This window comes from Mercenaria mercenaria, chromosome 14 (genome assembly GCF_021730395.1).
Source record: "Mercenaria mercenaria strain notata chromosome 14, MADL_Memer_1, whole genome shotgun sequence".
Lineage (NCBI taxonomy): Eukaryota > Metazoa > Mollusca > Bivalvia > Venerida > Veneridae > Mercenaria > Mercenaria mercenaria.
In genome coordinates, this window is record NC_069374.1 from 57,673,860 (window position 1) to 57,697,628 (window position 23,769).

The window sequence follows — 23,769 nt, forward strand, 5'->3', positions numbered from 1 at the left end:
AGATATCTGAGAATATGCTACATTATAATTTAAATCTGCCCTTTCCTTTTCTGCAAACAAATTATAATCTAAACTAGTCCACTGAATATTAGTGGTTCAGCCCAATGTACAGTTAGATTACTAGGTCATACGTGTTTACACGTTTTCAACCCAAAATTTCTCTACTTGCAAAACGACCTTTCTACTTTTTGATTATATTTTATTTTAGCTTGGGCTCACGTGTTTCTTATACAAGACACACTAAAATATTGAACACTGAGTTAAGGTTACAAAATGCAATCTTTAATGTTTACAAACATAATGTTTACGAAAACGAACTGTAGCAATTTCATTTATTGATAATCAATATTCATGCGTATGTTTACATTCATTAACGGCAAACGACGCAGTAAGATTTGTTTACTTCGTTTTAAATATTTATCATGTGAATTGGGAAAACCAAGTTTCGGTTTAATGTATGGTTTGATAAAGTATTTATTATTTCATTTGTAATCTACACTAGATTATCGGAATATAGGTAAGTTGAAATATTGACATTATGTTAACCAGAAAAGAATTTCTTTATATTTTAAATCTTTGTTAATGTCCTATCTATTTTCATCACATACGTGTTAATTTTTTTGGTGGGGGGGGGGGGAGCATGTGGAGTTTATACTTAGTCACACCGACAAAATTTAGGTTACATGACTATTTTTCCAGCTTTCCAAGATGGAGGAAGACTCCAGGTGCACTTCCGAGGATTATTTCAGGCACTATTATGTATCTGAGTACAATCATCGGTCTTCGGTTTGTCAGCTGGATGGCTTGCTCACATGAAAAACTATTCACCCCAAAGCGAGGTGTCAAGCAAGCGTCACTGAAGAGTAAGTGGTTTGATGTAAGCGACCTTAACCAGGCGGCTATGGAGGCCCCTCATATGTGACATAAAAGTTAAATAGCAATCATTAATATAATTGTACATAGCCGTACTGTTAGAATAATAGGAGATAACAAACACACTTCATTACACAACAGCGAGCCTCTGTGGCAGAGTGGTTACGGTCGCTGACTTCGACTCACTTGTCCCTCATCAATGTGTGTTCGAGCCTCACTCTGGGAGTTGAATTCTTCATGTGAGGTAGCCTTCCAGCTGGCTTACGGAAGGCCTGTGGTTCTACTCAGGTGCCCGCTCGTGATGAATTGATGCACGGAGGGGTACCTGGGGTCTTCCTCCACCATTAAAGTGGAAATTCGCTATTTGGCCTATAATATGTCGATGCGACGTTATCCCCAACCAAATAAATAAATAAATCATTACAAAAGAATGAATTCCTGTAGGTTTCAAAAAGAAGAAACAATGTAAATGTTGCTAAATCATTAAGCCCATAGATACAATTAAATCTGTTTGACGGATTAGAAACAGTTGTGCATCTAAAACAGGATTTACTGCAAAGAAGGAAATGTAAATGATATACATGTATTACAAACATAAAGCTGTAATATATTTAAAGAGGTTTTGCACAAATATGTATCAATGATTGATAGCCAAACAAGGTATTAAATCGGTTGGTTTTAGAAACATCAATCGAAAATAGATCACAAATTACATCAGGTTCTCTCTTAAAAGAAGCCTAATGCTTTCCTACACAAGATGTGCTTGGCTTCAATCCTCAACCATCTATACATGTTCGGTTTTCTACTCATATCCTCGTATCGTCTAGATACGCGCAGATCGTATTGCAATTTGCAAAACAAACTTGTAAATTAGTACAATTAATGATGTAGTAAATATTCAGTTTATAGTTGGACAGTATTTGATCAAAAACACTCATAAAAGACAGGTACCTCAGTTTTATTAAACCTTTGTTAATCATTTTTAAAGAAAATATATGTATCGTCGTTCATTATAAGAGTAATGTCAGTACTTGAGTTATTGTTCACATTACCAAACAAGAAATCAAACTCATTTTCCCATTCGTCAAGAGGTAGACTCAATATGTTGCGGTAGAAAACCATTTTTTGAGTGGAAGTTCAATTCTATTTGTATGGCCAAACTCAAATTTTCTAAAACGATTTCCAGACAACTTAACACTCTGTCGGACAACTGTTTAAAATTCAGAGTGTAAAATTTTATCTTAAACATATTAATATAAGTAGCATTTTTATCATTCTTTCAGAATAATAATCGATGACAGAAACAAAGTTCAATTCAATCTTGCTATTCCAATTATTTTGACAACCTGGTTTTAAGGATTTATAATTAGAATTCATGAACTAATATTTTATCAATCATCATTCATATTTTCTTCAGTTTAACTACTTATATCATTTACAAATACAATATCGTTTTTTCTTTGCTCTTTACTTTGAAATTATTCATACTGTATTTTTTGAAATAATAAAGACTGAGTGTATAATATTCATGCATGTGTGCAAAATGTGTGTCAAACAATTGATAATCATAATGTTAAAAAGGATTTTTTGCACGTGTTAATATCATTGTATTGTAAACAGAATATAGATAAATGAATACATTAAAAAGCAAATTCTAATTTTAAGATATATTTTTTTCAAACTTTTAATCTTTACACAGACAGTTTATGTACTTAAAACAATAAAACAAAACAGGGTTAAGTTTTGTTAGCGAAGATAATACATTCAAAGTTTAACAATTAAGATAAAGAGTAGGTAACGTGTTTTAAACAAATATTAAAAAGACAATTTGTTATCTAGTTTCTTATGCAAAAGCGGTGCTTAAAAATGGCAGCCCTACAATAATATCGTTTTATAGTAAAATTATGTAAAAAACTGTGAATTAATCTGTTTTGATTTTAAATAAACATAGAATTAGAGCAGAAAATAAATGCGTGTCGCAAACAAATTGTCGGCCTTATGTTTCACTGAAATCCTATACTAGAAAATATGGCCTTCCGAAAATATTCTGCAATAAGTCGCAGCTGAAGTAGATTTTTCTATGCCTTTGTTAAACATGGCGTGTTGTTTCTGTTTTACCTGGGTAAACACTCATACTTTGCTAATATTGAAACAATTCATTCAGTTTTTTGTTTGTTTTGCCTGGTACAAAATCAATTAAGAAAATGTTGACTCACGAACAATATATTTTTGTACACAGGGAGACCAAAACAATTATATGTATTAACAGGAAGTCAATCATTAAATTTGCGTCCGTAAATCTGATAATTTTATAAATTGATATCCATATTCTAAAAGTAAGTGGAATACAAACATCCATTCTAGGACTTATTATTTACAACGGACCCATAAATACATAACCTCTAATAAAACAAACACTGGACATGACTAACATACACAGAAACATGAAAAGTAGTAAACACTAAGACGATTCAAGAAACAGACACGACAACGTGCGTAGTACCGTCACACTTGAAGTTACTACAGCATACCTTGCAAGAAAAATCTTAATGAGTTCCTATGCCATTTCGAGATGTCAAAATGTTACCTAGTTCGTTGTGTGTAGGCTTTTTAATGAACATTAATTGAATATTGATTATTCGCAGGAAACTAACCTTTTCTGGTAACATGTTTAGGCAGAATACTACTATATGTGTAGTAGCTACCGGTTTTATAATACCGACATGACCGCTCAAAAATAATTTTCTGTCTTTTACTGTATATTTTCGGTACATATATTCATTCATTTTCTGAGCCAGTATATAATAAATTTTACATTCCAAGTTAATAAAACACAAAGTAATCTTGACTGTTTGCTCTATGACCAAATAAATGTAACTGATTCGTGTCTCCTCATTTCAGCCGGTGTAACATTAAATGTTGACCCCGTTGAAAATTGACCCCATTGATCAAAATATAATGTTGAAATGTTGGCGGGGTCAATTCTCAACGTTCAAAAAAGGACCTTTTGATCAAAATCTAATGTTGAAATTTTACGGTGTCAATTCTCAACGTTGAAAATGGACCCATGGGGTCTATTTTCAACGGGGTCAGTATTTAATGTTACACCGGCAGTACTTAAACAATTAATCAGGGCAACGAAGTAAATACCTTATCTTTCAGTACCCGCGATACCGTAACCACAGATTCAATAGCGCCTACAGAGTGGACAACGTTAACAATGTTGGAAAATGAGACTAAAATGGGAAGTGAAGACTTAAAGGAAGGTACAAGTGTAGACGCTGAAGATGAAGAAACAAAGACATTAGGACTAAAATACAAATACGCTGAAGGTAGGAATAGGCACCTTTCCATAAACATTGCTACTTACACATGCAGTTTTATTGGTCATTTGGGCTAATAAATGATAAAAACAAAACTTGGCTTCTCGTGCAGTAGTTTAACAGATATAAAATGTAGAAAATCTTTACCCAGCCTATATTGTCGTGTTTTCTTCGGGAATATTTTAAATCTAAAAAAAAGTCGAGTTTATAATCTGTTTGTAAATCAAGACCTATATAGAGAAGGGGTGGACGAGTTATATTTTTTTTCTTGTGTTGGTAGATCGGTCGGTTGGGTTTCGACAAATTACTTGTGTATGTCTGGACCTTTGTCAGTCAAACTTCATAGTATAGCCGCTGTTGCTCTAGTTAAATTGCTTGATAACAGTAACACTGAAAACGGTTTCAGTAACTTGTTAACTCTTTGGCCTACAACCGTTAACTTTTTGTCTATATATATAAGTACGTCAAAGATCAATATCAAGCTAGGACCAATGAGCTTCTGGCTTCAGAGCATGCTTGACAATAGCTAGTAGATGATTATTATTAATTAAACGACCTGTACACCACAATGGAAATAAGAGATGATCTCTATCTTTTTTTGTGTGTGGGTCATCCTTTTGTGTTATAATGTATATGACATGGCTTTATTTAACATGCAAACTTGTTCATTGTTATCGGTATGTTTTTATATTTATTGAATATGTACACTGTACACAGAAATAACTTTTTTCTATCTCTATCTCTATCAGGGCAAGTTATCTATTATTATTGAAATTAAAACTGTTTCCAGTTAGTAAATTCGATAATGCTCAGGCTTACACTACCCATACCTTACAACATAACTGCTTGTGGCTAGAACATGACACCTATTGTTTTATGGAATTTTACTACCAAAGATCAATGTCAAATTGGGACAAACAGAATCTGATTGATAACTGAAGTACGCTTTTTGACTAACAGCCAAATTTTCAAGCAGCCCAACTGGATTGATTGTGAAAAGTGAATGACCCCTTAATGGTCTCAAAGTCGTTATGGGCCAAACGTTAAAGTCAGAGTGGTCATGTTTCTGGAAACAGTTTCCTATAGTAGTTAATCCTGACGGGATTGTATTCTATTACCACACAGTCGTAAAATCAATGATCAAGATTACATTGTACTTAAAATTAACAACATAACCAGCGGCCTCCAGTGGGACATCTCGGCAGCACGTGTATATCATTATTAACTGCTCTTGTTTCACGGAAAAATCTGTATTCTTCTTTGTCAGTTGTTGTCTTAAAGAGAATTCCTATAGTTTTTTTCCTTTCATAGAATTTTTTTTAATTCACATATATGATAGGAAAATTTGTGCTGAAAACAATGAACAAATAAAAACGATAGGTCACCAGGCTTGTTTTTGTGAAAAATTGTTTTGAACACACCCACTGTTGCTGAAACTGCCAATGATTTTTCAACATTTTCATAATTTTCTGCTTTTTTTATAAATACCAACCAAAATATGCACAAAGACAGCACAATACGGTTTTTTCTTTTTACAGAATTTATTATATACTTATTTGATATCATAGTCATATTTGTAATACTCTATCCTTACAATAACGGGTACAAACGAAAAAGAAATGTTGTTTCGTATTTACTTTTGTGAACTTTTTTCAATGAAAAATACCCATAATGAAGAATATTTTTTTAAATTTTGAAAAAACTCTTTCATAGAATGTTTTCATGTTTTTCTTGTGTATAGATAATTGTATTGTGAGCATAAAAATGGCTAAAAATGTATGGGTCACCAGGCTAAATTTTATGTTAAGGCCGCTAGAATACAACACCTGTTCGGACGTAAATGGCGCGAACCTGGCCAAATTGATTACATGTATGTCTGCGAAAAGTTAAAAAAAAGTTTTAAACATTCTTAATTCTTTCTATAATTGAATACTAAATAATCTGAAAGGTGATATTGTCTTATCAGTACTAAGTCAATTATCTTACATTATATGAACAACACTGTATTTGTATTAAAATGCGATGTGAAAACACAACCAAAAAAATAGCAAGATACCTGTCAGGCATGATACTTATCAATACAACATAAACCAGTATCAACATTAGATTACTGATAAAACTTATTAAAAATGTTATTTCATTCAAGATTCATCATATTTAAGTTTGTCTGTAACATGTTTCAACAAATGTTGACTTCAGTTCAGTTTTCCATAGAAAGTGTCGGCTGCGCAGAAAGATGCGCATAAAAAACTATAGGAATTCCCTTTAAGTAAGTAAATGAAATAGATTATTATAACTCATTTGCTGTTGCCTGTATCTCGGTTTAGACAGTTATTAAATGCTAAAGTTAACTCAGTTTAGATTAATAGATACATTTCAAAATGATTCAGGGCAATGGAGTCCCTTGAATCCCGAGGGAAAGAAGCACTATAACAGAGAATTCTTGCTACAGTTCCAACATGATAACATTGCCATTCAAAAGCCGTCAGCACTTCCAGACATTCCAGAAATAAGGCTTGACAACGGACTTCCAGACAACGACAAGGTACGAGAAAACATCGCTTGACTGGATAAAATAAACAATATGATTAGCCGTTGATATAAAACTTCGATGTAAATCAAAGGTTTGTCTTTAGTATTTCAGTATCCGAAGGTCAGTAAAAGTCAACTAAAAATCGGCCGAAGTATTAGTGAATTTATCATAAGACTGCTTCAGTAACTAGAGTCAGTTAACAGAATAGATTTTTATGTTAGTACGAACATAAGATCAATGTAGACGATCAAGTGTACATGATATTACGGACTCACAATGCCTTCGTTTAAAACTTGGCTGCCACATATTCCATTATGAACAAAATGAACAAAAACATATATAAAATTCTTGTTAAATCCAATCTCCGATAATATTTGTCAAATATTTGAATATTGATGTACATGATATTTTAATTTAATCTATGGTTTTGATTACCTCTAACTGTAAATGTTGGTGTATCTCTTTTCTAACCATGTAATGTTGCATAACGTCTATCTGAACAGCGGTTTTATTTGTTTTTAACCTAAAATTCAAAGCTTTATGGAACTTTATCATGCAAAATAGTTAATTATCTTTCATATTAACTTCTAAGCTTATAAGCACTTGAATAATTTATTCAAGTAGCTGGATCAAAGTAAAGATTTGCAAAAATGATCAACTAGTAATGAAAGAATTGTCTTCTTTGCTATTATGGAGAATATTTTATAACGCTAGAAAATATCATTTTACAAGATGAAACAATCTTTTATGCAGCCCCAGGAAAAGGATGGAGAGATGGCTAGAGGAATTGCTGGTGGTCAAGAGTTTATTGATTTCACACCAAAATATGTATGGGGCAGAGCTGACAAAAAGGTAAATAAAGATAAAAATCCATTGCTTGGAAATAATTTAATTTCGTTAGAAAAACTTTTCCGATTGCGCTTTTCCGTCCATCTGTCCGTCCACAATTTCTGTCATTCATCAAGGAATTTTAAAATTACTCGACATAAATCCTCCCCATAATGTGACTAATATGTCTTCTGGAAAACAAGAACCCTATATCAAAGGTCATTGTAATACTTGGAGGTCAAATGTCAAAATATTTTTCCGTATCCGGTCTGTAACTCTACAATCCAGCTAAAGATTTTTAGTTTAGAAATCACTGTCTGAGGACAAAAACCACAAGTTTTCTTCCTGTCCTGTTGATAAGTCTTTCATCCATCAAGAGATTGTAATATTACTTGACATATACTTTCCCGTGGACGATGCACAACAGTCAGATTCTTAGCTCAAAGATACATTATTAGAAAATATAAAAATTCTAACGGTATCTATTTGTATTTGTATTTGAATTCTTATATTTACTTGAAATCTAAAAAACGTGATAAGCATACAACCTGTAGAAAACATGAAATTTAATTATACTTAAATTTTATCTAAGGTAAATTTTACACATACATAGAAATATCATGGCATTTTGATATCACTGTATTTCTTATATAATTTTGAAACATACAAACATGAATTATATAAGAACGGCATATTGATAATCTAGTTCACTTTAGAAGCTTTTCATTTTGTCTACAATTTAGGTTTCTTTATTATGACAATATGAGACAAAATACATGTATCAGTTAAACTTATCTATGTTGCATGCCATCTGTAGACATATTTTAAGATATATCCATGTCCATTTGGACACATGTATTTGATTTGTTTTACCGTATTAATTTGGAACTTAAAACACAGTTTACAGTCATTTATAACAATATCATTTCTAGAAAAGCTAGTGTTGTTTTTTTTTTACGTTCGCTTCAAGAGTTATGCCGACTAATAATTACAAAATATAAAGCTATTAATATATGGTTCATTAACAATGCTTGTGCTTACCATTTGGTTATTTAAACTTGTTATAATCTTTATTCATAAATATTTTACACATTGATTCCCAGTATTTACATAAGTACATGCAGTAATAAAAGAGCCATGGAACATAATAAAGCTAATATCTACACAAAACATTACGAGCAAGAGCCATCTTATTTCACTGAGACATATCACTCTGTTATCGATCTTTTTTGGTATCCTCTGTATGTAGTGTTTACATGTCTGAAGTTGTAGATCCCTTGTTTGACTAAATCATTGTCCCTTCTATTGTATTCATAACTGCACAAAACCTAACTCTAAAAGGTATATGCGAAATAAATGGAAATTCGACCAGTTGGACTGTGACAATCTGAGACGAGAAGCAGCTCCGTTTATAGGAACTCATTATTTCATGATGATATTGATACATATGTGGGAAATATAACTGATACTATTCCATCCATATCCAAAATTCACATTCCAAACAAAAGGGTATCAATCAGACAATCAGGCCCTCAATAGATGCATAACGACATACGAAAACATATTAAAAAGAGAAAGAAAGTATATTACAAGGTCAGACTAACTCAAAATGAACATCACTGGAACAACAAACAGATAAGAGGCGAAACGTCACAAGTATTACGAAGTGCAAAAGCACAGCTTTCAAAAAGCTATCCAACAAACTTCAGAGTGAAACCCTTAAAACAACCGACAACTGGAAGATATTAAACAATTCATATAATCACCGAACAGACCAACGCTGTTCCACAACTAAATGACAAGGTTATTTTAGTAATGGAAGATATAGATAAAGCAAACCTACTCAATAATTTTTTCCGTCTCAAACATTACTATGCGATAATGACAAAACCAATACAACCCATCCAAAACTTACTTAAATTAACATCACAGAGGAAGAAGTAACAAAAACACTTAAATCATTCTCAGTAGATAAAGCTGTAGGGCCTGATAAGGAACTCTCACATTAGCTAGCAATACCTTTCTGTCAGCTTTTTAACATATTCATTAACGATGGTAAAATGCCACCCCGATGGGAATTAGCTCTCGTATATGCTGTTTTTAAGATTAATGATCCACAGCTAGTTTGTAATTACATGTATATCGCTTCTTAGCACAATCAGCAAAGCGGCTTCTTAGCACAATCAGCAAAGCACTAGAAAAAGATCATTTATAAGCATATTTTCAACTTTTTAGCAATTAACATTATCTCGGCTCTCAAATCTAATCTGGATTTATTCCCATTGACTCAACAAAAGTCTTTTTTTCTATATGTAATACTTTTTGTCAAGCATTAGATGAAGATTAAGAAGGCCATGCATTCTTCTGTGATATTTCTAAAGCTTCAAAACTGAAAACAGAATTTCTTCTCATTTCTAGTATGATTAATAAACCCCTATATTCTTTTATATATATATTTTATATGCATGGTCTTCCAAACAACGATGTGATGTCTCGCAAGCATCTTTGAGTTATTGCTTCAAATGAAGGAAACTGGCACGAACACATATTCACTGGCCATAGCTTTCGCATTGTAATTGTATTCACCGCCACTGCGTTGGAATCACTTATTGGTTTATTATCTTATATGTCTGCAATAAAAATTCACAAAATTCAAGAAATAGCTTTTGCTTTACAGTGTCATACTAACGATTTGATGTAAATGTGCTCAGGGGTCGCTTTGAACAATATTTTACCATTTTTAAAGGCAATTCTACACGAACGGCAGACCCTCGTCAAACGGTACAGAAGTGTTTACATTAATAACATAGAATTGCACTGAACAAGAGTTTGTGACTGAAAGAGTACACATGTTAGCTCCTGTCTCACTAGTTGTTTCCACTCGAACTTAAATAAATATGGGAAAACACATTAGAAAACTTACCGTAATGTAGTCAACCCGCCATATTTATCCACCACTTCTACGACGAATCCTCCACCGCCGCGGCGTTGGAACCACCGCTTCTGCGAAAGCTATAACCAGTGTGACATAGACAGCATGAAATAAAAGGCATGGAAACGTATCAACATAATGAGAACCTTAACCGTTTCACAGCAAGTTTCTTTAAACTAGTTATCTCTCTTTTAATGCCCCTTCTGGAATGTTCCGATGTAGTATTGGATTAAATTACCAAACATGATGAATGTGAACTCGAGAAAATCCAACTTGAAACATGTAGAAACATTACAGGAGGCACCAAACTCGTTTCGTTGACAATCTTTATAAAGAAACTAGTTTCCAACCCCACCATGTCAGACAAAACAAGAGGGCCACGATGGCCTTATATCGCTCACCTGAGTTAAGTTGCTTGCTTGAACAAATTTCTTTGCTAAAGCTTCAAAAACAAGAAAGTAAGTCAGTAGGTCATATTCATGGTCACTGAATATCAGTATTAAGATTAGTGTGCAAAACTGTACATGTCATCCAAATTTCAAGGCTGTATCTTAAAAAAAAGTAGGTCAGTAGGTCACATTCATGGTCACTGAAAGTCGGTTTTAAGATCAGTGTGTAAAACTGTACATGTCATTCAAATTTCAAGGATGTATCTTAAAAAGCAAAAACGTAGGCCAGTAGGTCAAGGTCACAGTCGGGTGATCCTTATCACTTGGGGTCATCCGATAAATATAATTAAACAGTCTAGGAAAAATGATCTGATAATTTTTTGAAGTATTTTTTCCTATATAACTCATATTTCAAGTGACCCCTGGGGCGGGGCCTCTTTTCACCCCATGGGCATAATTCGAACAATCTTGTTAGAGATAAACTAGGCAATGATACATACAAAAAATCGAAGGCATAGGCCTTGAACTTTCAGCAAAGAAGTTTTTTAAGTAAGTTTTTTATGTAAAACTTGTGAAACCCTGGGCAGGGCCTCTTTTATCCCAGGGGCATAATTTGAACAATTTATGTAGTAGACAACTAGGCAATGCAACATACCAAATATTAAAAGCATAAGCCTTGCAATTTCAGACAAGAAGATATTTAAAGCTTTTTGCTATATATGTCTATGTAAAACTAGTTAACCCCGTGGCAGGACCTCTTTTCACCTTAGGGAAATAATTTGAATAATCTTGGTAGAGGACCTCAAGGCAATGCTACATACCAACTATCAAAAGCCTAGGTCTTGTGGTTTCTGACAAGAAGATTTGTTAAGTTTTCTCCTATAAAAGTCTATGTAAGCCATGTTTAATCCTAATGAGATTAGCTGAACAATCTTGGTAGAGCCCCACTATATGACGCTTCATACCAAATATTGAAGTCCTAGGCCCTTTTGTTTTTGACGAGGAAATCATTTGTTTTATTTCCTGCAAACGTAGTGTTTAAAGTCAGAATATATAAATATTTTTAATTTTATAGAACTGAAATAAATAACTTACTTCATACACATTTAAGAAAATCCAATGCATCCCAAATGTAGAAAGTTAGTAAATTTAGAAATTTCATTCTTAGATTGAAAACCTTTTATTTTCGTGAAAACCAACTTTTTTGCCATATTTCTGCTTGCACTTAAGCAGATGAAGTTTAAATTTTTCGCGATATTTGTTGGTTTTTTTTCTTCAGAGTTTTTTATGATAATTTCAAGACAATCGTATGCAGATAAACAACATTTTTTCAAGTCAATTCATTTTTCACGAAAACAAGCATGGTTTCGCAAACATATCTTGATTATTTCTTTTCATAAAGGATTTTTAAATTTTCATAAAAGCTATCTGCTTAAGGTAGTTCTGCACGTTTTATATATCGGAAGTGATGGTGTAACGTCATTTATCCGGAAAACGTAGAATAAAGCCTGGATTCGGCGTACGGAAATGAAAATCATTTTATGAAATGATTGGTGTACAATTCACTAAAATTTGACCAAATGTATAGTTGTTTTGTACAATTTGAGATTCGTAGAATATCTTTTATATGTTGTTTTAAAACACCTTATATTTGCTTAGTTTGATTAGTTTATATGTACTTTTGTTCAGTTACCATCTACAAAGATATAATTCACTTCAGTAAAAACCGGGAAATTCAACCTGAAAAGTTTTATTTGGGTTTCATATGCTTAGGAAATTGAATTAGGGACAACTTTAAATTGAAAGTACCTTATCTGCACAAGTCCAGTTCATTAATGTAATTAGAAAGGTAAAGTAGTCATTGCTCAAATAACGAGTTGTTGACTTGTAAACAAAACAGTTATTGAGATTTTGTTATGTTTGTAGCAAAACTTAAAGGCGAGCCCGGGTAGTAGTGATGGCAGATTCTCAGGTTGGAGTAGAAATAGTGGAAACACTGGAGAAGCCGTGGAAGAGGAGGAAAAACCAAACACTCGAGTTAACAGGTAAATGTAATCTTCAGTGGAAGGGTTTTCTTCGGTGCCAAACAAGTGGCTGAGCTCACAGGCTTAAAACTTGCCTCTCACGTGTTTGTTCGAGCCCTACTCGATTCGTAATGTAAGGATTCCAAAACTATCCAGTTGGCTTGTGAAAGCGCTAGGTACTACCAGTGCTTGAAATAATGGTCGGAAGGGCATATGGGGCCTTCTCTACCAACAACGCTTGAAAGCAGCCTGTGGAGACCGGTTGTTTAAATACTTGACAGAAAACTACAGCTATAGAGTTTCAAAGCGGATTTTATGCAGTAAATCGCAAGAAACTAGAAGAAATCAAACGGTTAAAATATTTGCTTTTGAAAGAGTGCCTGTTTTTGTTATCGTCCGACAATGTCCTATGTTTGCGTTCTAGCTTAAAATGAACTAGTTTTGTTGAAAATTGAACCTGACGAGGGAACAGCCAACGTTTTAGCACAGGAAAATACATGGTATGAATACTTAATAATGTTTTATTTAAGCTTTTCCGCCCTTAGTAGACCAGATGAAGACCAGGGACAGGGACATAGATTTGGTGGTATCAGTTCTGCTTGTGGTGAGGGTAGAGTTTGTGGCCTCGGAGGGCCACCGTCATTAAGTACAGAAAGATTTCAAGAATGTAAACTGGAAAGAACTATAGATGAAGCAACAAAGTCAGATAATTTTTTACCCTTTAACTGTTACTATTTTGTATGCAAGCTGACGACTGTCAATACATTTTTTAAAGAAACAGGCATTTGAAATACAATTATAAACCAATACAATCTGTCTGGAATGCTTTGGAGTAGTTTGTGTGAATTTCATATGCAAGGTAAATCCCCTTTCTCATTTTTATCATCATGAAATAAGTTTAGTAGCCGATTTGATCTTCATGTCTGACTAAAAGTATAGCTTCATGAATGTTTCACCATGAAAACGAATGACAATTCCAAAATGTTTTTCTTGATGACTGCTTCCTGGATCTCTGACTATTTCTTTCACGTTTGTGATCATAGAGGATGCATTCAAATTTCACTCTCAACAGGAATTGAACCTGTGACCTCAGAACCATTGTTAGATTTTACTCTCACCATGTTTCGAACCTTTTGACTTAAGTTAGGCTCTCTAACCATGCACATCTACGCAAATTCATGTATGGTATTGTTTAATAAAATATATTTGTATAAACCATTACAGAGTTATTGGTGTAAGCCAATCTACCGAGTGTGGTCACACAAAGGGAAGTAGTGAACGGGCTATACCAGAGTCTCAACCAGCACCTACAGAGTTCACAGTTCTGTCTGAAACAGATATGGAGAAGAGAACCAAAGCTATCATTGATAAATACTTTGCTGATCCAAATATGAAGGTTACTTGCATTTCCTGGCCACATTTTTCAGTATTTGCATGACAGAAGTATTTGGTATCGCAAGATTACTGTTGGTAGCTTCATTTAATACTACACACTTAGTACATTTAAAAACTCACGTCCCTCGTTTTTATTAAATTACAGCAAGTTGCAGTAATCAAATTTTTCACAATAACCATTTTTCACTTTTTGAATGATTATGCCAAATGTCTCGAATGCCGTCAAGATGTTTCATGATAAAATTAAACCTTAAATAAAAAAAAAACTATTTTATCCCAAACCTTAATACATTTATTAACAAATCGACAAAAATCCTAATGATATTGTAGGACAAAGATGTTTTGGAACAAATATTAATATATCAAAACTTTGGATTTTGAAACAAAGTCTTAGCTGTTTGGATTTTTTTCAATCATCAGTGAAATCACTACATTGGATTTTCTTAAATGTGTTTGTATAATATATAGATTTTGTTTCCTTGAAATAAAACATTTTCTGATTTGTTTGCAGGAAACGTAATTCGAATAAGACAAATGATTTGTTTTGGCGTTTCAGGTTTTTTTTTATTTTAAATTCCAATGGTAACTTTATGGAAAAACCATATTACAACAATTGCTGTCACTATTAGTGACACATGCCCCCGAGCACTTATGTCAATTAATTTTAAAATTCTATGGACCGGACAAGAAACAGACCATGTTAAACTTTAACCTCTTAATGTGACCTTGACCTTAGAGCTAGGGGTTTGTGCATAACACATCGGCTTATTAAGGGGAATTTGTATGCCAAGTAATTTTAAAATCCATTGATAAATTGCCGAGGTATGGACCGGACACAGAAAGAGACCCTGTTTTAACATTTGACCTCAAAGTTTAACCTTGACCTTGGATTTAGATGTCTGGGCCTTGCGCATTACAATTTGTCTCATTTATGCCAAGTTATGTCAAAATCCCTTTATGGATGGCAGAGTTACAGTCCGGAGAAGAATGTACATGCACGCACGCACACACACACAGACAGTGCGATTTTAATAAACCCACCTTCGGGGCCTTAAAACCTCATAGATTGAAACTTTCGGGTCTTCAAAATTATTGATAAACTTGAAATTACTCTCTCTGTGATTCGTTCTGTAGTTGAGGGCTAATATTCAAACTGAAAATGTTGAACACTTTGATAACATAAATGTGTTTTAAACCTTTGTCCGATATGACTATTTTTCAAATAAACGTTCCTACATAGCTTTATTATTTTGAAATAAAGGTTGATTACAAGTAAGTGTTGAATTGTGACATGAAAACCTGGTCTAGGTTTTGAGAAATTCGATAATCAAAAGTGCGTTTTTTAAATGTACTAGGTATTATACCAAATTTAAATTACTACGTATTATAAAAAAAAATACGGAAACAGATAAAAAAGATAAACACTGTTGCATCAAATTACAGGTCCAAATTGTTAGTCACAAAGAAAGTACAAACTTTATATTTTGCACTTGGACTATTTGGAAGTTAATTTACTACATGTTTCCAGACTATGTTGCACCAATTTCAAGATAAACACGTGCTTATCGTATTCATACCGCAGTCACTCAGAGCGTGAAATTCATCTTCTGCCAGTACAGCGTGCGGTCTGACCATAGGGACAGAGCGGTGGAGAAAAAACCCAAGAACAGAGAGACATGTCTGGCTAATTGAGCCTTGAATAGACTGTCTGGCCTTTAACGTTCCTTGTGTAAGCATCGACATAAAAGAAGCCATTTTCCTGCGAAGACTCAGTACTGCCTTCGGTGGTAGACACTCAAAAGGATGTCAGAAATTTCCAGTGCCTGGACTTGGATTCAAACCAAACAATCAAGCATGTTACCACAAAAACATCGGACCACCTATAGCCTTTCATGATAGATATTTAATGATTGTCAACATTACAGTCTTGTGGGGATACACTTACTTACTTACTTTTGTCCGTCCGTCCAGAAATACGCACGTCCGGCAAATTTTGGATTCGCATATATCCCAGAAACACTTTAAATTATAGTCATCAAACATAGTAGGATTTTCTTTAACATGCGAAGTAGTACACCTGGGGTTTCGCTGCTTCGGATTTCATTTAGTAAGAACAGAGTTATAGCCATTGACTTAGCCGTTATATTCACAAATGGGCTTTCTCAACAAGAATATATGATATTACACAGTACGTGGGATCGTTATGAACACACATCTAGTTTTATAAGTATTATGAGAGGGGAAAGTGTGTGAGTCTGATTGGTATTGTAAATAGAATCTAAGGACTTCAAGTATTGGCATTGTCTATTGTTTACAGTATTCAGTGAGACTGATACACGTTGGAGTCAAAGTACATGAATACATAGTGAATCAACGACGGACAAAAGACACAGTGAAATACTTCCACAATATTCTTAATTTTTATACAGAATTTCCACAACTAGAAAATCGTTTTTTTTTTTTTTTTGCTTTCAGGTAGTGATTCTGTGTGTTCAGGAGTTATCTACCCAGAACCATCATCATTTTGTATACAATGCCATCAATCACGTCCTCATGAGATCTTCACAAGCAAGAAAACAGACTGGCCATATACTGCATGATCTAGTCAAACAATCAGTTATATCTCTTAATAATTATTTAAGAGGGTAGGTAAATCATATTAATTGTCATTGTATTAAAAAGAAATAGAACTCTGAGTTTAGCGGAGCTAGGTTTCAACCTTTCTTATACTTGCACAGGAATCCTAAGATATATTAAAGAAGTTAAATCTTTCATTTGATAAAATGAAGGAGGAGATGAAAAGTTAAAAGTTACATGTTAAAGTTTGGAAAATAAACTTAACTTTGTCTATTTGTTCTGGCACTTATTTCTGTTTGTGTGTTTCAACTGACAGTGGTGTGATTCAAATAATGTTACAGGCTGTTTTTGCAGTGAAGAAATCTTGTATCAACAAAATCGCAATTGAATAGCTTGCCATGATCTTACTTCCTTTATTTAAAATCATATTCATTGTTAAAAGCCTAGACCTGGTTATATTTTACATGTAAATATTTTAGACTTTGTAGTTCATACCTAGATATAAAATGTTCTTAAATGAAACAAATGGTACAAATATTGATATAATGACCTATTTTTTCAGTTTGGTGGAAGTATTGGAATTTGCAGAAGATTTAAAGATACGCATTCCTAAGATCAGACAGTATTGTGGAGAATTGATAAGCCCAATGGCCCAAGATAACAGTATTTATAGTTTAATTAAACAAGCCGCCGCCAAGCTCATTTTACACAACAAGAATGGAGTTCTCGCAGTTAAACTTTTTTATGCCAGCCAAAAAGAGGTAAATAATTACTATTGCATTATACGACCTGGTAAATCGTGTTGCAGTGTTACAACTCCATAGTTAGTGCTATATGACAGGTTTATATGAAATACCTTGGCCCAGACGTTAGAAAATTTAACCGGCTGTAAAATTGACCGCCAGATAAATTTTATTTCTAAACATGAGTCATGGTTGATATTTTAACACTATTTGTAGTATAGTGTTTTGATTTTTCTGTACAGACGTTTTAGTGTTCATAATCTTTAACTATTACACTTGATTTTCTAAGTTAATTGACCATCCGCTTAATCGCTTATTAAAACCGAAAACCTTCGTCCTGTTGTTGGGTTTATGTCAAAATTTGAAGAATAGATCTATGAAAATTTAGTTCTAATATCAAGTATTAAAAGGCATAATTGTTTGTCGGTCAACAGCGAAAATTATTGATAGGTATGCCATACTTTAGGTTTGCACAAACTGTAACATTCATGTGTTTTTTTCAAAATTGCTTTTTCTGGAGGACGAAAATTTGTAAATTTCAAATTTTGAATGTTGAGTTAAAGGACATTGATTTATTTATTTGAAATACATAAATATTAGCCCACCATGAATGATTACATATCCATATATGTGTCAAAATAAGCTAAATTAAATAGATAAATTGGTTAATATTACAGTTCTGTGTTCTTTTCAAGATGATTTAAAAGTTACTTTTTGGGGCGTGGCAAAGTATTAATGACTGAGTTAAGGCAAGTACTTAAAAATTGCCAGGCTTTTCAGGTACTTTGTCATTGATTATTCATAGTGCAGAAGTCTGTTTATATCTTTACGTATTGTTACATGCACTATACTGTTTCAGAGTTAAATTGTGTTTATTTAATAAATACAGTAGGATTTCTACTTACAATCATCCCAGAATAAAGAGCATCCCTCTGATAATGTAAACTTTCAAAGAACGGAATAACTGGTTCTAAAATTCAATGGTCGCCTGCCCAGAAATTCGACCACACCGCCAATCCACTAATTCGACCTCCAGTCCGAATGGAGATTACATGCTAAATTTGCCTCCATGACTGATAATTCTTCTTGAAAATGTCCCATCGAGCGCCCCGCAATTTTATCTTGTTAATGTTCGTGTTTTCGCTCGGCGGGGTCGCGGGGCGAAAACTCGCTATTTAGCAGGGGCGCGAAGTGAAAACACGATAATTAGAGGGGTCGAGGGGCGAGATTTAGTAACTGGAATGTCTGGGGCGCGGTGCGAAAACTCGACGTTTAAGCAGCGCTAATTATCGTGTTTTCGCCACGCGCCCCCGACATACCAGTTACTAACTCTGGCCCCGCGACCCCGCGAATTATCGTGTTTTCGCTCCGTGCCCCCGCTAAACAGCGAGTTTTCGCCCCGCGCCCCGCCATTTTAACTTGTTAATTCTCGTGTTTACGCTCGGCGGGGTCGCGGGGCGAAAACGCGAAATGGCAGAAATCAGCCACCATAGTTTGAAGAATACAATAAAAAAACGTCTTCATTTTATCATTATTGTGATATCATTTCATTATATCCACCAGCAGAAACTGATATTATTTCATTATATCCACCAACAGAAACTGAATTTGAATTAATGGTAATTTACGAAATAAGTATAAAAGCGTCGTTATTTTTTACTGGGGGTAAGGGAAGCGCCGCCGTAAATAGAGCAAAATCTAAATCGGTGACCCCCATTTTTCTTTTAAGGAATCGATAGCAATTGAAATTTTGTACTTCTGTTGAAATTTATTCAAAAAATTATCTCACATTCTTATAGGCGTTTTTACATGAAATTTCGGGTGAAACTCAACGTCAGTTTTACGTGATTGGCGTTCATAAATCGCTTGCTTCTAATGTGACGTTGAAATAAACATGACAAATTATATATCGCTGAAGAGATAATTTTAATATAAACTTGAAAATAAAGATATTTTGCCGTATTTTAGTTGTATATAAAAACGATACTCGAAAAACCAGTCAAGTACGCCATTTTGCGCTCTGCTGAAAAATGACGTTAGTGGTCATGTTTGAAGATTTACAGCAGCAAAATGGAGAATAAGAGAAAAATGGAAAAAATACCAGTCAATCGGAAATATCGTCAATTTTAATTTGGCAAAATTTCATAAGGGTCCGTTGAAATTCGTTAGATGGCGCATATTACCTGAAGTTGAAATTGCACTGTATTGACTTGAAATATGAAATGGATTTTATCTTATGAGAGTGTTTAATTACTTGTTTTACCAAACTTGGTTTTCTGTCGTATGTTCACAATGTATACATTCAAACCAAAGAAATCTTTTCATCTACACCCATCACTATAGTATATGTACATGTTATAGCCCATCCGCTAATAAGACGATTTCGCTGTTAAGATAATTTTGTGTAAGAACCATTGGTGGTGTTGATAGCGGGATTCCACTGTAAATTTCACCTTGCAAACTTTCAGTATTTTTTTATGATATCCATAACTTTCTTTATTCAGGGATATTTTTTTCGGAATTTTGGCACTAACTACGTCGGTAGGTTAGGTGTGAGTATCTAGGTAATGACGTACGATGCACACAGTAAAACCATGACCTGCAACTGTAGTTAAGTTATTGTGTCAGTCTCGAGTAATGTATCTTTTATATGAAATAATGTTTTCTAATAAATCTCACCTTCACATTTTATAAAAAGGGCTTCAAATTTCCTTTCGAGTTAGGTCTTCTAGTTTATCAATTGAACTCTGTAAAATCTGTTTCAAAATGGGAGATACCTACAAATTAAGGCAGTTAGCTAGATGTTTGTATCTAGGCAATGGCGTACGGTGCACATAGTAAACTCTAGATACATTGATTTTAGTCCAGATGTTGTACAGACCTCATCTTATGTGCATTGCACATAATGGTAAGAAAGTTGAAATTTTTGACACCGATGTTCACCTTCATATGCATTGACTTAGCTCATTCCTTCAGTAAATTAGCAGTCGTTTTAACAATTTACCGAGTGATAGTCCAGGGCACAAGCAAAATAAGATAAAAGTCTCAAATTTGGTTGTTGCTGGGCACATATTTGAAATAACTAAAGAATATCCTTCGTTTCTACCCTTTTCCAGAATTCTGACTGTTTGGGCATAAAATATTGACACCCAGGAACAGATTATTGAAATCTAATAACAACACGGTGCACAATCACGTGACTTGTGACGTTTCAACTTGGGTATCGCGCCAAGCAGAATTCGTAAACAAAACGGAGTTTTTAAAGGTAAACTTTTTAAAGATATATTTTTTGTAAAATGGCACCTAGCTGGTGCAATTCCTTATATCAATGCGTACCTCCGATGATATAACATATGTCCGTATCTTCTTTAGTTTTGCTGATAACCTGGACAAACCGCAATGTTTCCACAGCAAGCGTATTTTCAAATGGCTTGAAAACCAAACCCAAGCGACTGTTCCCTGATAAACGACCAACTAGTTGTCACCGCTGCATTCTGTGTGATATATTAGATATTTCTTTTTAGGATTTTCGCTCAAAAAATGGCGTATTTCTTGAAAGATCACCAAACTCAAAAATTGTCTGTTCTAAATTCCAAAAGCTCTCACAGAAAGCACTATTTTAAATCGCGATTTTCTCGTTCCTCTCGTCGAATTGCCGCAATTAACGTTTACGTTATTTCCCTACATGCACATTACTTTTATATGTTTTCTGCGCGTGGATAGTGATATTTTCAAGCAAATGTGGATAAATCAAAAATATGCTTTCATGAGCCAGTTGCTTCACATCAAGCACACATCTTTAGATAACATTTTAACCAATTCTACTGTTAATTTTGCCAAGATGATAAAGTAAAATGATACTTATGGCATTGGTTTATTTACTGTATCTCGCACTTGTGTAAGATGTCGATAAAATCCGTTGAGACCAATTGATTTTTCAAATTCCCGCCATGTATTCAACTGGCACGTGGCGTTTATAATGCATTAATCTATTACTTATGAATAGTCCGTATGTTTTGGTTATTAAGTTTCGGTGTGCGAACCTAAATGAAAATAATCCTTGAAAAACCAATACATATTAATTAACTATAGATCCATCTCGTAGTTGTAGTATAGAGTCCTCTGTGTTGCCATATCATTTTGTTTCTTACATGTTAACTAAACAAGCACACTCATCATGATTATCGTATCGCTAATTTTCTTGAAAAACTATTATACTATTGAACAATCTTCTTCAAGCATAATAGTTTCGAAAACCCGTTTTATGAAATGTCTCTTTTAATTTAAACTAGTCGATTTGTCTTTGCTAATACAAATACAGTGTAGTAAAACAATTGTACAGAATCCTCATAATTCGCATGTTCCTAAATCACGTGTACCCATTTTATTATCCGGTGGCGACGTAGTGCCTTTGTGTGATTGAAAACCGAAGCAGTAACATAATCATCATCGTCATCCATAAACAGGAATTTCTATAATTTTTGAAAGCACCAGTCTATTCCGAAACATTTTTATAAGAAAATAATTATATAAGTCGCTAGGAAACCCATATCATAATGCTCCCCGACAGTCCTCGTTTATAAAACATCTAACTTTGTGACTGCAGTTTTAACACTGTTTTACTGTGCAAAGCTTAGGTACGAAATTGCTAGCCCAACATGTATTTAAGCTATTGCGCGCGTGTTTTGTCTGTCGAATTGTTTGCTTAGATTGCTAAAATCAATAAGGATTAATAAGGATATGTATCAGTGCAATGTTAAACTCTAAAATTCGAGATAATTTTTTTCTCATGATTGATTATTTGCAGAGTGAATTTACCTTCTGTTAGTTTCAAATCATACTTTGTCGCCTGATTAAAGCTAATGATAAGTAGCCCTGCATCTTTTATTGCTTAAAATTTATATTGGCAAAGTCAGCTGTTTTACAATGTAGTAAAAATTGTGACTTGCGAATTATTTGATATAGTTTCTGAAGCATTATCCGCCTTGTTAATTTCTGTTATTCGTTATGTAGTTTGAAATGATCACAATGTGTAAATTTCGCATTTTAGACATTTAATGAAAATGTCATACGCAAACATGTACCTCGTGATATCATTATTCTAAAAGCTCGTGACTAATTTTCGATAAATCATGTCCAATGAAATTACAATGAAATGACAAGCCTTGTCTGCGTCGGGACATAAAACATGTATGCTTTAAAATAATGCCGTTGACTCAACAGGACTTTTGCAAAACGATATTTCTGTTGAAATTATGCTAAATCAATAAAGATCTTATATATATTTTTGTCAACTGATAAGCAGATTTTATACTAATAAACTTTGATAATGTGGCAGTTGACCTCAATACAATCGACACTGTTTATTTTCCAATACAGGTAAATCCAATAATTGCTTTTCAATAAATCTATGACGCATTATCTTTGAACACCCCTGGACTTATTGGACTCAACTGCCACATTATCAAAGCTTATTAGTACTTGGTTGAACGTGGGTGTTAATTGTAAGAAGCCAGCCTAAACGAATGAATATGACTTAAATATGCGTAAATGTCGGAGTATCTTATACGACATAAAGGATGTCCAAGTGGAACGGAAAGCAGACGTTTGTTCAATCATTTTTGCGGGAAAATAGCACATGCCTTCTATGATGCTCCTGTGATATTGACCGCGTGTTTACAGCAAATTTAGCATTTGCGTTATATCTTCTTTTTTTAAGTGTTGTATCGATAAAACTAAATTCATGTCAAAGCCAACTTGGTTAGGGCTCTATGTCAAATCAGAATCATTTTGCTTTTTCTTGGCAAAATAAACAGTAGAAAGTCGATAAACTGTCAGCTAAAGATTTGTGCTTGATGTGAAAACATTGGTCTAAAGTTAATGGCTGTGAAAGCATGTTTTTGAGTGACCCACATTCTCTTGAAAGTATCATTATCCACGTGCATTAAACTTTAACAAAGTATTGCGTTGGTAGGGATAAAACGTAATCTGCGTTAATTGCGGCATTTCATGCAACGTGAGGAACGAGAAAATCGCGATTTAAAATAGAGCTTTCTGTGAGAGCTTTTTGGACTTTATAACAGACGTTTTTCAAGTTCGATAATCTATCAAGAAATACGCCATTTTTTGAGCGAAATTCCTAACAAAATTAT

The 23,769-nt window shown here is 33.8% G+C and overlaps 1 protein-coding gene across 4 annotated transcripts in view; it reads left to right on the top strand.

The window, feature by feature from the left end:
• Positions 1-381: 381 nt before the first annotated feature.
• The window catches only part of LOC123527912 (eukaryotic translation initiation factor 4 gamma 1-like), a 55,127-nt gene continuing 31,739 nt past the window's right edge, over positions 382-23,769 (top strand). The window contains exons 1-8 of one of the 4 annotated variants that reach the window (XM_053523590.1): positions 382-517; positions 4,036-4,205; positions 6,587-6,820; positions 7,483-7,581; positions 12,805-12,923; positions 14,127-14,298; positions 16,773-16,942; positions 17,437-17,635. In XM_053523590.1, the coding sequence (XP_053379565.1) occupies positions 7,504-7,581; positions 12,805-12,923; positions 14,127-14,298; positions 16,773-16,942; positions 17,437-17,635 (738 nt within the window). In that variant the 5' untranslated portion in view covers positions 382-517; positions 4,036-4,205; positions 6,587-6,820; positions 7,483-7,503. The other 3 variants (XM_053523589.1, XM_045307648.2, XM_045307647.2) reach the window with 3 other exon arrangements.